Source organism: Lacerta agilis, chromosome 10 (assembly GCF_009819535.1).
Source record: "Lacerta agilis isolate rLacAgi1 chromosome 10, rLacAgi1.pri, whole genome shotgun sequence".
NCBI classification, from domain to species: Eukaryota; Metazoa; Chordata; class Lepidosauria; order Squamata; family Lacertidae; genus Lacerta; species Lacerta agilis.
In genome coordinates this window covers 39,938,869-39,956,210 of record NC_046321.1, presented here as the reverse complement: position 1 = coordinate 39,956,210, position 17,342 = coordinate 39,938,869, and the positions used below count along the sequence as shown (strand labels likewise).

The 17,342-nt window shown below is 40.8% G+C and overlaps 1 protein-coding gene across 1 annotated transcript in view; it reads left to right on the top strand.

The window, feature by feature from the left end:
• The window catches only part of NAV3 (neuron navigator 3), a 236,497-nt gene that overhangs the window by 135,319 nt on the left and 83,836 nt on the right, over positions 1-17,342 (top strand). Inside the window, 2 exon segments of the mRNA XM_033163206.1 lie at positions 579-962; positions 7,130-7,249. Coding sequence (XP_033019097.1) covers positions 579-962; positions 7,130-7,249 — 504 coding nt within the window.

The following is a 17,342-nucleotide window of genomic DNA, read 5'->3' as shown; positions in this document are numbered from 1 at the left end:
TCCTAATTGCACAAAATTGGGCCCATGTATGTTGGATTTTACAAGTATAAGTCATATGCTAAATGGGCATATATCCTATGGATATTGAGAGATGCAATAGTACAGCAGGAATGACAGATTGGCAGAAAAGAAAGATATGGGACTGATCAGAAACTGGGATTATCCAGTCAAGGCCACTGTCCATCTAAACCACAAAACATTTTCATTTACAGCCGAAATGCTAAAAATGGATAAGCTGTCTAAAATGCCACCATGAGATTAGCTGCAACTTCTGTAATATGTTGTATATGAAAGACCCTCATTTTTCACTGAGATGTTGCATTTTAATTTTCCACACTTGTTCACTTGCTTTCTTCTCAAAATCCACCTGCAGTAAAATGATGAAACAAAAAAAGTATCCTTTCTCTGAAAGTGTTGAATAAAGGATTTGTTCTTGTAGGAAAATGCACGCATCAGACTGTGATGGCCTTAAATATAAACTTTGTTACTGTTCTGTGTTTTGACTTTTACTGTCTCTCCCCTCCCTATGCTCAGAAGTATAGAAAGCACAGTTCATCAGTTTTTGTTTTGCTTGACAGCACATTGGAGACAACATTTGACAGTACTGTGACAACCGAAGTGAATGGGCGAAGTATCCCAGGCTTGACAAGCCGATCCTCTCCAGTGACCTGGAGGCTTGGACAAACCAGTCCTCGTCTCCAGGCAGGCGATGCTCCTTCCCTGGGTGGAGGGTACCCTCGCAGTGGTGCTAGTCGCTTTATCCATACTGACCCTTCTCGATTCATGTATACCACGCCTCTTCGCCGTGCAGCTGTTTCTCGCCTTGGGAACATACCCCAGATAGACATGAGTGAAAAAGGAAGTAGTGACCTGGACATTTCCTCTGATGTTGATGTTGGAGGATACATGAGTGATGGGGACATTCTTGGGAAGAGCCTCCGTGCTGATGACATCAACAGCGGGTAAGTGTTTGCTTCCCCAGACCCTCACATAGCACACACTGTTCTTCTTGTTTGATGTGACCACTATAAGCACCATATGATTCGAAATGCATTTTCTGGGTGGGTTGGCCCCCAAAATATATATTATAGTGATGCTCCTTAAGGTATGCACCATCTTTCTTTGGTTTTTTTTTTTAAGTCATGCAGAAAGGAGAGGCAGAGAGAGAATGAAAAACCCTCAGTCATCTCGTGTTATTGATGTGTCTGAGGCTAAGTTGGGCCAGTCCCCTGGAAACAAAAACACTTCAGGGAAATTCATTTGCCACCAATCTTGGGGTATCTTATCTTGCCCCAGTTCCCAATGTATGGCTTTAAAATGTGGGCCTAAAAGTTTAGCATGACCCTTGTGGTGGGGCATCAGGTCAATCTGCCCCTGTAGAAACAATTCTGGTCCACCATTCTTGACAGATGTTTGGTTTTGTGAGTCAAAAACTGTGTAAGACTGAATTAGATCCTCTTCTTAACATTAATGGTGGATGTGTTCCTTATTTTAGTAGGGGCCAAAAAACAGAAGGAATGTGTGTGCTATAATAATCTTACCACATTGGAATAAATGGTAATTAAATGAGAAAGAGATTACAAACAAAGTTTTTGTTTTGCTGTGCACACCATTCCCTCTGGGTTTATTTTGTTCCAGTCGGTAGATGGCAGACGTGTTTTAAATGGAGGCAAACAAAAACCTGTTTCTTATAGGCATGAAATTTCAATACCTACCTGTCAGATTCATTCTATTGAAAAATAAGCTTTTCTGGAGTTTATCAGTTGTGCATTTTATATCTGGCCACAAGAATAAGTTCAAGAGATGGGAAGGTATCATTTATTAACTTTATCTAGTAGGGACTGCTTTGGGGCACTTCTGAATTTCAGTACCGCTTGCAATTTGATGGGGATTTAAGCACAAGTGATTTTTCCCACAATGGCCACATAGATATCTTTAAAATGCTGGTATAGATGAGTTATTCATCACATTGTTGGGTGGTCACTGATAAAGCTTTATAGTCACCAATATTTTTATGTTTTTCTAGAGAGTATAGCTGTATTAGTCTGTTGCAGCAAAACAAGAGTCTTGTTGCACCTTAAAGATTAACAAATTATTTTCTACTTTTTACTGATACTCAGAAATGTGTATATTTACTGCATTACTCAAAGAGTTGTATATGCTGAGAAGAAATTCAAATAATAATAATAATAATAATAATAATAATAATAATAAGGTCCTAAATGGAAAGTGATTGAAAGGTTTCCCCTGCTTGCCAGTGTTACCACTGTTGGCAATATTATGCTTCCTTTCTACATAATACATTAGATTCCCAGGACATAGAAACAGAGACCCTCAGTTCCTCTTTAGATCATTCATGTTCAGTACATGGGTGTGTGATGTTCTCCTGGACATACCTGTAGTTCCATGGCTTCTTTGATGCACAGGAAAGAACTCTACAAGAATGTAATGCACATATCATATAAGAATCACAGATTTAGTGTCAGTCAACATGTAACGTAATAGCATCGCTGTTTTTGGTTTGTTTTATTAAGGACTAATTATCTGCCCCCACGCAGCTGCTTTGATGATTGGAGAGGTGTTTTATGTCTTTCCTCTCTATAATCCAAATCAACCTCATCCAAACTGGCTGTTTGTTATAAAGTGGTGTAGGGCACTAGAGTGGTGGGAAAAGAAGCAAGGCTGCTTTGCTGGTCCAGCCCCTGACACCCATGTGTTGAGACCAGATTTCAAGAGGAGCTAGTAGCAGCTGTCAGGGAGAGGGCAGTTTACATCAGGGATACATAAGAGAGGAGGAGTGTGTTAAAAACTATAATAGATCCAAATGGTAGATTTCTCGCATCATGATTTGCTTGGACCTTACATTATGTTTGGGTCTTTGGGAGAGGGACAAGGGAATGTGACCTTGTTGCTCCTTCTTGATTGCTCAGTGGTTTTTAATACTGGTGACCATGGTTTCTTCCTGGACTATTTCCATGAGTTGGGAGTTGGTGGCACTTTGTTGCAGTGGTTCTGCTTCTACCTGTGGGGATAGGTTCGGAGAATAGTATTGGGGGAGAGTATGTGTCCATGCCCTGGCAATTTTTGTGTCTGTGGTGCTGCAGGGCATTATTTTATCCCAGTGTTGTTTAATGCCTCGGGATCACAATACACCAAGTACCGCCTGTTTCCATATGAACCCAGCTGGACCCTGCAATCATCACCTGAGGCCCTCCATCGTGTGCCTCCTCCATGAGAGGTCTAGAGGGCGCAACACAAGAATGGGCCTTTTCTGCTCCTGCTCCCCACTTGTGAATGCTCTCCCCAAGGAGACTTGCCTGGCACCTTTGTTACATATTTTTAGCTGCCAGGCAAAAGCATTCCTCTTTCTTCTCCCAGGCCTTTGGCTAATTAAATAATCTATGGGTTTCTAAACTGTGTGTTGGAGGGAGGTATGGTTTTTTTAAATTATGCTATGTATTTTTGTGTGTTTATTTTGTAAACCGCCCTGTGACCATACTGATGACACCCACCCCTTTCCCTCCTGTTATATCTGAGTCAGGGGATGCTTTTGTACTCCTGGCTAGCTGTAGTGGAGGGCTGTATAAGGGCCAAAAAACAGAGATTGAATCATGGTAAAATGGAGACTCCGTGGGTGAGTGGTTCCCATATTCAGGAGTTAGGGAATTCTCCACTTCTGGGCAAGGTTGCAATCTCTCTGAAGGGACAAGTTTGGAGGTGTCCCTAGATCCATCCTTGCTGTGAGAGACTCGAGAAACTCTGCTGCGAAGGACTGCCTGTTACCTTAGGTTGGTATGCCAACCACACCCTTTCCTGGACAAGAATAGCTTGACCACTGCAGTTCATGTGTTGGTATCCTCACAGCTGGACTACTGTAATGTGCTCTGTATGGGACTTCCCTTGGGTCTGATCAGGAAGCTGCAGCTGGCATTGAATACCATGGTCTGGTTGTTGAGTATTTGTCTGCTTTTCAAAGTGTGAAAGACTGAAATCAGAATTAGAGAATTTCTGTCTCCATGTCTGAAACCAAGGCTGTGTTCCTAAGAGGAAGTGTGACCCATTCAAGGAAGTGGTGCTTATTTCCAAGTAAATCTGCTTGGGATAGAGCTGCATATCTGATTGCTCATTGATTTGAGAGTTCCATGGAATTTGGTGCCACTGATTTCTGTGTAAGCATGCATAGAACTGAGCTCTGAAAGTTTCTTCAAGTGTCATACTCCAGAATTGTTTTTACATTTTCTGGTTGGTCCTGACTGATGGACCCTGGAATTCTGGTTCAAAAATGAGAAAAAAGCAGATTGCACTCGCCTGAAATCTAGCCACTATCTAGTATAAGAAACTATGTGCATCTATGCAACTTAATGACTCTTGTGAAAGCATTCAAAGCAGTGTGAGACTTTCAATCTCAGCTAATTTTTCCTTGAATATTTTGCTTGTGACATATACCGATTAACAGTTTTTGTACTGCTTGACTAAATATGTATTAATTAGTTTATCACCTTAGAGAATAAATTAAGTTGTCTCTTTTGACATCCATAATGAGAATGACTTGGTAAATAGTAGCAAGCAACAGCGCTCTTGGCCAGAATATTTTTAAGTACCATTTCTGCATTAGAATAAAGAGCAAAAAATGAATAATAAGCACTGAAAATTCATGCTTCATTCAGGCATGTCAAGTCTTATCTCTCTTTCCTCTTTCATTCCCACTTTAATTACTTTAAACACTTGGGGATGAGAATCCAGCAGTAATTAGGAATTAATGGGAGAGGGGCCTATTTCTTGTGAGGTTCAGCCTCTCCACTAACGCACTACCATGTAAGAATCAAAATGCATTGAAGTCTTGAGTCTTGAAGTCTACTCCTCCATTTTCTTTCCTTTGTAGTTCTATAGGAATGAAGGCTGCAATTGAGTCCCCTCCCCTTCCCTCCCTGGCAGAAGGCATCATACAATATACACCATCTTGTATCCAATGGAAAGCAACATTCATGTTTGTGTTTCTGGGTGCAAGATCACATCCATAAGTGGTTCCAGTGCCTACAGATATGACTTCAGAGTTCAAATACCATAGGTTGGTGTGGAAACTGGCCCCCATTTCATTCACAAGACTTGCTGAAAATGACTAATAAAGAAATTTCCCCTAAGAAGCAATTCAGATAGCAATACATACCAAAATAAGATGATTTAAAAATAATGGCAAAGTAAGCGTCCCATTATTATAATCATTCTGTGGTCACCAAGCTTGCATCAGTTTCTCAAGCAGGTCATCTCTATCTGATGCATGAGGCTGGCCTGTCTAGGTGAATGCGGTGCCATAGATAAAGCCCCCTCCCCATGAAAGTGCACCATGTCACATTTAAATACTGACAAAAAATTAGTAAGCAGCACACCCACCCATGCCATTTGTCACTGGTGTGCCAGTATATACTGTAAATGCAGGTGGACCACTTACATGGGAGAGAGTTTAAACCCACAGAGAGCACCTTTCCATGGATTTTGGACAAGAGTCCTTGGCCTCCTGCAGGATAACTCAGTTGGTAGAGTATGAGACTCTTAATCTCATGGTCGTGGGTTAGATGCATGTGTTGGGCAAAAATATTCCTACATTGCAGAGCATTAGACTAGGTGTCCTTTGTGGTCCCTTCCAACTCTGATTCTATGACAGCCTTATCTGAACTTGCCATGGATTGAACCTGGGATGGTGAACATATGGTCTTATTACTGAACTAAAGTCCTTCTCCTGCCTGTATCCTATAAAGAATAGGCCTTAATTAGGCCAGGAGGTGTGCACCAGTGTAGTTAGTGTGTCAGTCCTTCTTTTGATTGTTGGCAGCTGTGTGTATATATCATAATAAAAGAAAGATTAAGGCACCTTTTAAAAACCCTTTCCCCCGAAATTGACAAGCCTACTGTATTCCCATTCCCAGTGGTCCTCCACTTTCACTTTTCTGATATCTGTCTTTACCAGGACCAAGTGTATGAGTAGGCACTCCAGGGTATATTCCACCCCACCCCACCCTTCAGCATTCATTTGCTTCACTGAGATCCTCACAGAGTTGGCCAACTCAGCTTTCACATAGGAATCGGTCATATTGTTGTATTTCTGTCAAATAACCACATCCCCAGCAAAATTATCTTAGATGGAAGGAGAGTTTTCAAGCCTGAGGCGGCAAATTTTGACAAGCACATTTCACATGGAAGCATCTCTGGTCAAGTTCTTTTCCATGTGAGAGGACTGTACCACCTGACAAGTGAACAGCCCAATCCATTCCTAGTTATGGTGGTTCTGTATGGCTGCTTCCTTTGTAGAGATCTGCAGTTTGATCTTTATTGATGCTTCTGGGTATGTTTACTGTAACACCAGTTTACTGTTCTCTGTGTTACTCTATTCCTTATCTGCAAAGTAGGAACTGCTTCTCAGTCCGTCCTTGCTACAACAAAATTCAAGCAGTTGTTCTCCTGACTTAGGGTGCAAACTAGGCATGACAGTTGTGGAATGGGGCACTTCAAATGTGGACAACAGTGATGGTGTAGGAGGTTTCACCATGTATGATACAAGTACCCGTATGGTTTTTTGTCATGGGACAAATAGCAGCTGTGGAGGTGTGCCTTTAATAAGAAAGTCAATACAGTGGGAGACGGTTAAGCACCACTTAATTGCTGCAAAGCATAAATAAGTATTCTGGAAGGGAGAAGCTGAGAAGCTGCTAGGCCAGAATGGTTGTCCAACTACGCCAGTGTTATCTACTCTAACAAGCAGCAGCACTTGAGGGCATTGGACAGAAAAGAATCTTTCTCCCTGATCCTTTTAACTGCCAGGATTTAGACCTTGGACCTTTCTGTAAACAATGCATGTGCTGTATTGCTGAGTTATAGCTCTTCCCCTTTGAGCTTACTGCTGTTATCACGAGACGTCCTGTATACAGAGCTACCACATCTCGTTTGGTTCTGAGTAAGGTTCACCTTGATGAAATTCGTAAAACCCTGCTTCAGAGTTTAAATTCTGCAGATCCAAAACTTCATCTCTTTCTTTCACTTTGCCACAGCACTGCATTGACAGTGCTATATATAAATAGGTAGCGCCAGCTGGTGGCATTTTCTCATGATTAAAATTATATATTTTTATTTTCAGTTACATGACAGATGGAGGACTCAACCTGTATACAAGAAGCCTGAACCGAATTCCAGACATAGCAGCCTCCCGAGATGTTATTCAAAGAGGGGTTCATGATGTGACGGTGGATGCAGACAGGTAATACCTCCCATTATTGGCCAATAAAACAACAACAACTCAAACAAACAGAAAATTATTACAGAGACCTTTGAAGGGCTGTTGACATTCCCCAGTGCAAGGCGTAACATTTTTATGTGGAAATCTGTGAATCCATGCCTAACAGCTTAGGCAGACATAAGTAATGATAAAGAGAAATCAAGATAGAATTGCGAATCAGAAGCTGTGGACAGAATATGGTTATTCCTGAAATGCCCTAGCCTATGTGGGAGAAAAGCAGTGCTCCAACAAGATCCCTTGCACCAGCAGCCACAGGACAGGGGATCCCTATGGCTTGATCTCTGAAACACAACTAAAATTGCCAAACAATCAAAACAGTTGGAAAAAATTATGTTTCATCAACTGTAACTACTTGGTTTTTTAAAAAAAAATCAGGAAGTATAAATGCATGGGAGTATAAATGCATGGGACAGTAGAAAATGAAGATGGAGCACCTCCTTGCTAAAAATGTGCGACACCAAGTACTGACATTTTTTTCTTGTGTCTATATGATTGCCAGAGTTTAAAGTGGCATTTTAGCAGGAAAAAGTTTAAAGTGGCTCTTGCATGTATTTTCATTTTCTGATTTATTTTTTATTCCGCCATATGTGCATGACGCACAGCGAGTGCATGTGTCGTGCAGCCCACTGGCCGGTTTTTAAAATGGGAACTGTAGCCTGCAGATTAAAAAATGTTTACTGTTCCTGTTTTTAAGGCTTCCTAAAGTTCTCGCACCATCTGCTACTGGATAGAGGATTTGGCAGTTGTCTTGGGCTCAGTTCAGGCTAATCTGCTGTGCTTTCTGAGCCAAACCACAGTCAACATAACATTTTAACAATAAAATGTCCAGATTTCACTGATAGTTTAGTAACAAGCTTCTGAACTTTTAACTGATAGATTGGAGTAGCAATATCATTTATCATTCCCTGCAAAAAAATAACCACCCACTGATCAATTTTATGTTTGTTTTGTGTATGTTTATGTATTTTGTAAAGGCTGCCAGAGAAGGTTATTATTCAGACCTCCTATGGGGTAGGAGGGTGCATGAAAGGAGTGCTGCCCCCCCCAAAAAAAACAGACCCAGTGTTCTTGAGATGCTCTGTTTGTCTTCTGTTACTCTCCCAGATGTGGGTGGCCACTGAACCTAGGGCTTGCCGATCAGAAGGTCGGCAGTTTGAATCCCCGCGATGGGGTGAGCTCCCATTGTTTGGTCCCAGCTCCTGCCCACCTAGCAGTTTGAAAGCACGTCAAAGTGCAAGTAGATAAATAGGTACTGCTCTGGCAGGATGGTAAACAGCATCTCCGTGCACTGCTCTGGTTTGCCAGAAGTGACTTAGTCATGCTGGCCACATGACCCGGAAGCTGCCTGCAGGCAGACGCTGGCTCCCTCGGCCTATAGAGCGAGATGAGCGCTGCAACCCCAGAGTCGTCTGCGACTGGACCTAACGGTCAGGGGTACCTTTACCCTTTTCTCTCCCAGTCATCACTGTCACAGAAAGATGATACAGTGGTTTATGGTGCAGCAGCCAGAGTCTAACTCAGGGAAATTTAGTGGGAGTGTGCCTGATAGGGTTGTGAACCTGAAGGGCCTAGACGGACATGAGGTGGGAATGAAATGACTCTTGGTTTCTAGAAATTGGGAAAAGGTGGGGTCAGTTCATGGCCTAAACAATAGCTAGTGTGCTTTAATAACCCAGTTGGATAGCAATGTCTGGAGGCCTTTGAATTGTCACTAAAAGTGATTGTGATAAAAAGAAAATGCAAAGTAGAGGTTAGATAGTTATGCAGCCACAACATAATGAATGCAACTGAAAGCAGGGGCGGACTTTCCATTAAAAAATTTGGGCAGTGTACTCCAAAGAAGCAAACTGACATCATTCTGTCTCTAACCTCAGTCCCTTGGAAGCTATTTAGAAATTAGAGGCAAGATTTTCTGGCCAGACTAGGTGTATTTAATTTGTGGCCATGGAGTAACAACAAGATACTTGTTTTATTTCATTGAAAAACTGAGTGCTAGTTATTGTTACTGTCTTACACACCGGCATTTAAAAACACAATGTTACTGGGATTTCTAAATCACATTTGATATCCATTATGGTATTTTATTTTTACGTGTTAGGGTGACAGTTGGTGAAGATAAAGGTTTGTTAAACAGAGAGTGCTTACAGGTATGCCACTGGTGCCCCCTCCTTAAATAGTAATCTTTGCAAACTCACTGCTACAAAATTTGTTAATGGCACCGGCACTCTGCTTGTTTCCTTGATTTCTGCTTCACTCCCACATTTGCCTTTAAATGGTTATAAATCATTTGCTTCGAGGCTAGATTTTAATTTCGATTATCCTAGTTGAGGGGAAGATTTAGAAGAGTTAGATTTTTTGCGGCCCATTATTGCAGGAGAAATTGTCGATCTGTGTGGTACAGCAGGGAGTCTCAGATGCTCGGTGCCTTGAGCGCACCTGCAGCGCAAGCATTTTTTCCTGCAACTGGTTACTCTGGGAAGAAAACAGATCCATAGTCTGTCTCCAATTAAACCTTTAATATTGCAGCAAGATTTTGACCATTTGCTAAGTTACCCTGGGTTTAATTGTGTGAAGAATATGTGTGAATGTGCTCATTGTGACCCTATATATATTTGATCTTAGGAGTCAGGAAATATACCATACTCCTTAGGCCAGCTTTCCCCAAAACTGGTGCCCTCTGGATGTTTTGGACAGAATAGATTGTGGTAAGAGATGATGGGAGCTTCACTCATCTGCCAAAGTTAGCCTGCAGGGTAGAGGTGGAGACATCTCCCTCCAGCCTGTGTTGGTGCTAAACCCAAATACTCAGGTAGGCACAGCTGAGTCAGATTGAATCTGCCCAGTGCTGCCCACCCATGTTTTAGTAATACATTTCAGGTCTCACCCAGAATCCAGTTGTGAATGAGCATAGGCTTCTTGTGAATCAATCTGCAATTTAAAGACCTCCTTCTAGGCAGGAGGGCATGACGACAGACTAACCAGGGTCTTGCTAATTTTAATACAGTGGTACCTCAGTTTATGAACTTAATGCGTTCTGGAAGTCTGTTCCTAAACCAAAACTATTATTAAACCGAGGCACACTTTCCCTAATGAGGCCTCCCGCTGCCAGTGCCCTTCCACTGTTCAGCTTCTGAGGTAAAGTTTGCTAACTGGAACACTACTTTTGTTTTGCGAAGTTCGTATACTGAATAGTTCGTAAACAGGGCTGTTCTTAAACCGAGGTACCACTGTACTCTACAATTCTATGGTTCTCCAGAGGCTGGGGTATAAGGGTTTGTCCCAAAGGCTTAATATAAAGGTGGATTTTGAGGATTTGAAGTAAGAAGTAAGAAAAGTAGCATCACACAGAAGTTCTGGAAGGCAGTTTTAGGCATGAGATCTAAAAAGAGCAAAATGAGGGAAACAAAATACTTTTTGGTGGCTGAAGATGGTCATGGCCAGGTGTGTACTGTGATATAAGAGCAGAGGCAGGAGAAAAGCAATGGAGGACTTCAAATGCAAGAAGGAAGACAGATTACCACTAGTCAATCTGATAACTAATTTTGAGTTCAGACATTGGCGAGGTAGTGTGATGAGTGGTGGTGTGGATTAATATGAAGATGGTATTTGAAAACTCAAAAACAACAGCAGAATGGGGACTAGGGCAAGAATGAACAAACATGGAAGGAATGAGCAAACAAGAAAAGAACTTTCAGTCCCAGAAGCTTGGTATAATCGTAGATCAACTTGTCAGACCATGATGATCTAGTCAAAGAAGAAAAACCACAGGTCACAGCAGAGAACATAACTTGCTGTTTATGGCTGCAAAGAGAACGCTGTTGTATGTTAACCTCTTTCTTTGAAGAGCTTTCATTCTTATCTGACACTTTCTGTTTTGTAAATCTAAATTATGTCACATCTAAGCTCCTTTTGATCTGTGGAGCAGAAGACAAGCCTCCCTCTTCAATAGGTTCTCATAACAGAGGTTTTTTCAGTCTTACCACCCTTGTTTTCAGTCCCCTGAGCCAAGTTTCTTTTAATAACAAATGTTTGCTACAATAAAGCTTGCAGTTTGTTCCCTTTTGAAGTTTCAGCCTTAATCACAACTGTATCTAATTGTTAAAACATGCAACTTCCCATTTCCCCTCCTTGCTGTACATAAATAAATAATCTTGTCACAATAATGTAAGCGGGCTCAGATGCATAAAATTAACAATAAATTTTACAAAAGCTTCTTTGTACCAGTAGGTATTAAACTCTTGGTATTTAATGCTACTAAATGGATAAGTTTATCTATAGGATAAAGCTCTTTGAAAAAGAAATCATTTAATAACTTAGGATAATTGAAACTTGCACAGAACAGCAAACATGACTCATATTGGTTCTAATGGTAGTTATGGAGAGCATCTGCCTTTGATTTGGGTCACACCATGACATAGATTGGATAGATGCAAGGGCTAAATGGCCACTTTAGATTATGTGATTCTGTTTAACATTATGCAGGTATTGTGACTGTGCACCTAAGCAGTTAAATATTTTTAGTCACTTTGGAACAATTATACCTGGGAACATTTTTCAAGCTGAAACCATAATATAAAATGGTTGGCTACACTAGATACTGCTGAGTGGGTAAATTCATTAAAGCAAAAATTGCTTTATTGGATTTTAAAGGAACGTGTAGCTTTGAAAATAATTGCACTGCCTTGGGATGAATAATAATTGATGGAGCAGGTATTTGCCATTCCTCGTGGTGTTTTATCCAGAAATATGCCTTAAAAGTCTTAGAACTCTTTGCTAAATATATTCCTCAGTTTTAAAGAGGCATACCTTATTTGCTTGCACACAAAATAAACTGTTGGCCCAGTGGCAAATTGTCCAGGAGGGGTGATAATGAAAAAATATCAAAGATGAAAGACAGCAGAGACATTTTGTGGATTATTTATTAATGGTTTCTTTAAATATCCTAGGAATAGATATTTTGTACCAATCTGAATAAGGAGTATTCCACATTGCCTGTGGAAAGCTTTTGTAACCTTTGTATGTTAGGCAGGAGAGCGACTAGCTGGCTTGATGAGAAAAACTAATTTAGTACATTCAGAGCTTATGAATCTAGACTTAACAATACTTGCTGATTAGTTAAATAGATGACAGCAGCTCCGGTTTTTCACTTAGTGCAAACATTACTGAGAGATGCAATAGAGGTTTGTTCTCAGAGAGCTGTTTTATGTCACTTGCTGGTAAAGCGTCCAGGAGAAGCTGTGGCCAGTCTAACCCTGCCGCACACAGTTGGGAGGTACTGCAGACAGACCTGGAACACCTATACCAAGCCTTCTAGTGTCCTGTAGATCCCCCATGTTAATTATATAGGAAATATATGCCCAAGTCAGACTGGGTGTGTAATAGTTCTTCAGGAATCTACATACCCACACTGACATTTGCAGGGCTGTTCATATGGCTGCTATAAAATATTTTGGAGCATATATGTATGTGTAACAGCTTAGGACCAGGCTACTTAAATATATTTTCATCCCGTATGTACCCAAGTGATTACTGTGTTCTGCGGGACCCTGCAGATGCCATCCTATCAGGAAGTCCATTCCTCATGATGTCATCATTGGGTCTAACCTTCGGAACGCCCTCCATTATATCAGAAAGATACCTTCTCCGTTGTCTTTTTGGCATCTGTGCTTTCAACAAGAAACCAAGCCTTACGAGGTATTGTTGAGGTAATTGGGCATGTTTAGCGTGGTGAAGAGAAAATTGAGAGGTGGTGTGATAGCCAGATATCTGAAGGGCTGTCACATAGAGCAGGCTTGTTTTTCTGCTGTTCCAGAGGGTAGGACACAGATCAATGGATTCAAATTACAAGAAAGGAGATTCTGACTAAACATTAGAAAGACTTTCTGCTGGTAAAAGCTGTTTGGCAGTAGAAAGGACTACCTCAGAGGGTGGTGGACTCTCTTTCATTGGAGGTCTTTAAACAGAGACTAGATGGACTTCTATCAGAGATTTTTTTGCTGTGATTCCTGCTTTTCAGGGAACTAGATGGCCTTTAGCATCTCTTCCAGCTCTAGAATTCTGTGATCCTACAGATCCTTCTAAATGAAGTTCTTCATTCCAGTTCATACTGGTATTGGATTTGAAGTGACAATATTTGTGTGTGTGTGTGTGTGTGTGTGTGTGTGTGTGTGTGTTTATATATGTAAAACAGTTTTATTATATTGTGAATGACTTTGGGGTGCCTTATGGAAAGCAATTTGCAAATTAAATAACTAAACAAATAAATAATTTGGACCATATAAACTAACAGCAAAATTAATTGGAAGAAGACTGTACTTACTGAAAGAGAAATGCACCACTGATACCTTCAAGCAGATTTTAAGAAACTTAAAAATGATACAAATAGCCTGCTGTTGGTTTTTAAACAGTACGTGTCTCATCTGCCATGAAATCTCAACAACTATTTGTAGTTACAGCAGTCACAGCATGAAATGATGTGCTGCTATCAAGCATAGTATCAGAGCAATGAATTGCCTTCAGCAATGTTTTGAAAAGGCTTTCTTTTAGGGAAAATATAGTATGCCTGGGAGGAAACTACTTACCGGTAAAGGGAATTCAGAGCTTCTTAATGGCTGAGAATGTTTCTTCCTTTTTTCTCTTCTATTAAAGGTTAGGTTTCTTGCATTACATGAATGTTGTACGTGATCTGACTCTTCTGATGGCGAAAGAGTCTTTGAATTGATGATAGATTCTAAGTGGCTTCCTACCATTTTGAATGAAAATAGCTATTTCCTTCTTGTTTGGAACGCCTCCTTTGTTTTTAGGCAAAGAAACACTTTTAAAGTTAATGATAAATCAATGCTGTCAGGAAAAAGTTTTGGTAAAGGAAGCAAGAATTAATGTGATACTGTAACTAGACAAGAGAACACTGAAGTTTCTAATGAAATTGTCGTTCAACCTCTCTGGAAAACAACAGTCCCATGTGTCTTTGGGGACCAAGGTCATTGTGCCTAGTTCACTCCAGTTTTTTTGCGGGAGAGAGGGGAGGGTTAAGCTTATTGTCTTAGTCGCCCAGTTGCCTTGGTGTAGATAAACAGGGAAAGTGTAACTGCTGTGATTATCCTGGATCTTTCAATGGTTTAGTTCAACAGTATATGAACCATGGTATCATTCTGGGATTACTAAGTACTGTTTTGCTGTGATTCTGAACCTTCCTGCATGGGTAAAGTCCCAGAAGGCGTTGCTAGGGCCTGCTGCTCCACACTGTGGATTTTGGTATATGGGATGATGCCACAGGGTTCCAGTCTGCCTACTACCTACCTGAAACCTCTTGAATCATAGACTGATGGGAATAATTTCAGACAATTTATGTTTACACATGTAACTGGGGTATGAAAGATCCCATGAGGACTTGAGCGCATGCATGTAATGTTTCTAGATAAGTCAGTGATGAATATATACTGGGAAACAAGTTGCCAGCAGTGACCAGTATAAATTCTGTATAGCTGAATATCACCTTGGCAGTTTCTTTTTGCCATTAAAAAGTGTCCATATTGTGTTCTAATACTTTATTGTATTAAAATAATATTTTAATCTTGCCCTTCCTTCAAAAAGCTCAGAGTGCCATTCATGCTTCTCTTCCCACCTCCACTTTATTGAGCTTTGTGATGTAGGCCAGATTGAGAGATAGTTACTGGCCCAAGGTCACCCAGTTAGCTTCATGGCTGAGTGGGGATTTGAACCTAGTGCCCTCCAGTTATAGTACCACCAAGACTCCAGCCACTTTGCTACACTGGATCTCTACTTTTTTTAAAAGTGCATTTATTCATTTATTGGCTAACACTTTCTAGCACTGCTTTTTCTTTGGAATATTTACCGAATCTCTTTGCTATTCTCTCATGGATAGTGTTAGTTGATTATTTTTGAAGTGTCCTTATCTTCTGCTTGCATGAGTTGATTGACTGTATTATTAATTGGCTGCCACTATCCCATGCTCCATTGAGAATACAGTACTAAAGTTCTAATCTCTGATCTTTAAACAGTTTCTTATAATGTCATTTTGAAGCTCTTTTGCTTCCTGCATTTTTACAATTGAAACAAATATCTTCTCGATATAACGCATAGTGTCTGGTTCCTCATCTTTGTCATACACAAGTCAAAACTGAACATTTTCATATTGTTCAGCCTCTTGTCAAGTTTGAGCTGGGTTTGCCTGAGACTGAGTGCCTAAAAAGAAATCATGAATAATAAGGAAATAGAGGGTAAGCGGTAGAAATATTATAATGTGGACAAAGTATCTGCACATGGAGAGGGCTCAGCAGAACCCACTTTTTAATCTTTCTCTTTGGTATCACCCACCCTATTTTAAAGAGAGCAGTTTCATTTTCCAGAGGGCTGGCAGTGCAGCAAGGATTTTAAATAACAGGATTTGCATGCCCGCATGTGCTGCCAACCATCTGTAAAATACAGCTTTTTGAATGTGTGTTTTTATGCCGCAAAAGGGGCCACTGAGAAAGTGCGACCATTTTACAACCAGCCACCCCTGGCCACTGCTGTGGCATTTGGCATGTGGGAAGCATCAACTCAAGTTCTGTATCCCATCAACTGTGCATGAAACATTTTACAGCATCTGTATAAAACATTTACATAAGCTCCACAATGTCAGTATGCACCCTGATCTAAGCAAAATGTTAAGCAGAAATGACCTTAACAAATGGAGCAACAATGTAACTGCGTTTTATAGCACATCAACAAGGAACCATGGCAAGCCTGTCTTGAAAGCTGGTGAATAAACAATGGCACTACACACTCAGAAAATGAAGTGGAAAAAGTGTACCATAGTGAATTAAGCAGTATAAAAATGTTAATATTAGGATAATACTACTATATTACTGCTTGCTGTATGATTAATTAAATATATCCACTCTTGACGGCTTTGTTCAGAGTTCCTAATTGTTATAAGAAATATGGAGTGTTTGCTTGGCCAGAAGATCTTATATATCTTAAGTAGCCAGAATATTATACTTTAATTATATACCGTAATGATCATACCACTGTGATGTTTCTGCTACAGTTTAATTAAAGGAGCGGTTATTCCATGACAAATGAGTACTCTGACATTAGATTTTATTTGTAAGATTTTGTTTTATCATTTTTGTTTAATTTATATTTTCTCTGGCCTATGAAACAATTGATGTTTTAATGAATCAGAAATTAAAAACACCTATGTGCCAGACCCTACATGACTTTTGGCAGAAACTCATGGTTTGAGACTGAGACCTAGCTTAGTGAACTACCTGGAAACACCACTGGTGAAGGGTCATAAAGCCCTCATACAGATGGAATAGGGGGAGGAGCATCGGTCTCTTTGATTGGCAGGCAATATGAAGCCCCCCGGTTTGGTCAAACCTGGCTGACTGCCATCTGACCTAGATTTTAGTATCACCGCTCACAATTCCAGCTTTATCAGCTCTGCTGAATTATTTATTATTTCTGGTTTTGATAGCCAGAGGTGTACATAGACCCCCTTGTGCCCTTGGCAAGGAAATGTATCAGCAAACTGCCATCTCCGGGGCGGGGACACACACACACACATAACATATAATTCATTTACCCAATGACTCTTAAACTAGGTGTTTAACAGCGCAATCCTATAAACATCAACTCAGAAGTAAATTGCACCCAATTCAATGGTGCTTACTCTCAGGAAAGTTGGTACACAGGACTGCAGCCTAAGTCCGGCAAGCCAGAGGCAGGAACTTCTGACAGTACCTCGCTTGCCTTTTCATTACTTCTGTCAAGGCACCAGCAGAAAGGCACTGGTTTTGGAGGTTGCACCTCAGTGCACACTTTATTCAAAAGTAAGCCCCATTTTAGTCAACGACCCTTGCTGTCTGGTAAACATGCAGCGATGCACGAGCTGGAAATTGGTCAAGGCGGGGAAGAACCCAGGGAAAAGTGACTCGGCTGTGGTAAATTAAGAGGCTAGCTTGACGACATCTCAGTCACCACATCTGCTGAAAGGCTGCCTCATGGCAAGCAGGGGGAGTGGAGGGTGGGGAGCCATGTTAGGATG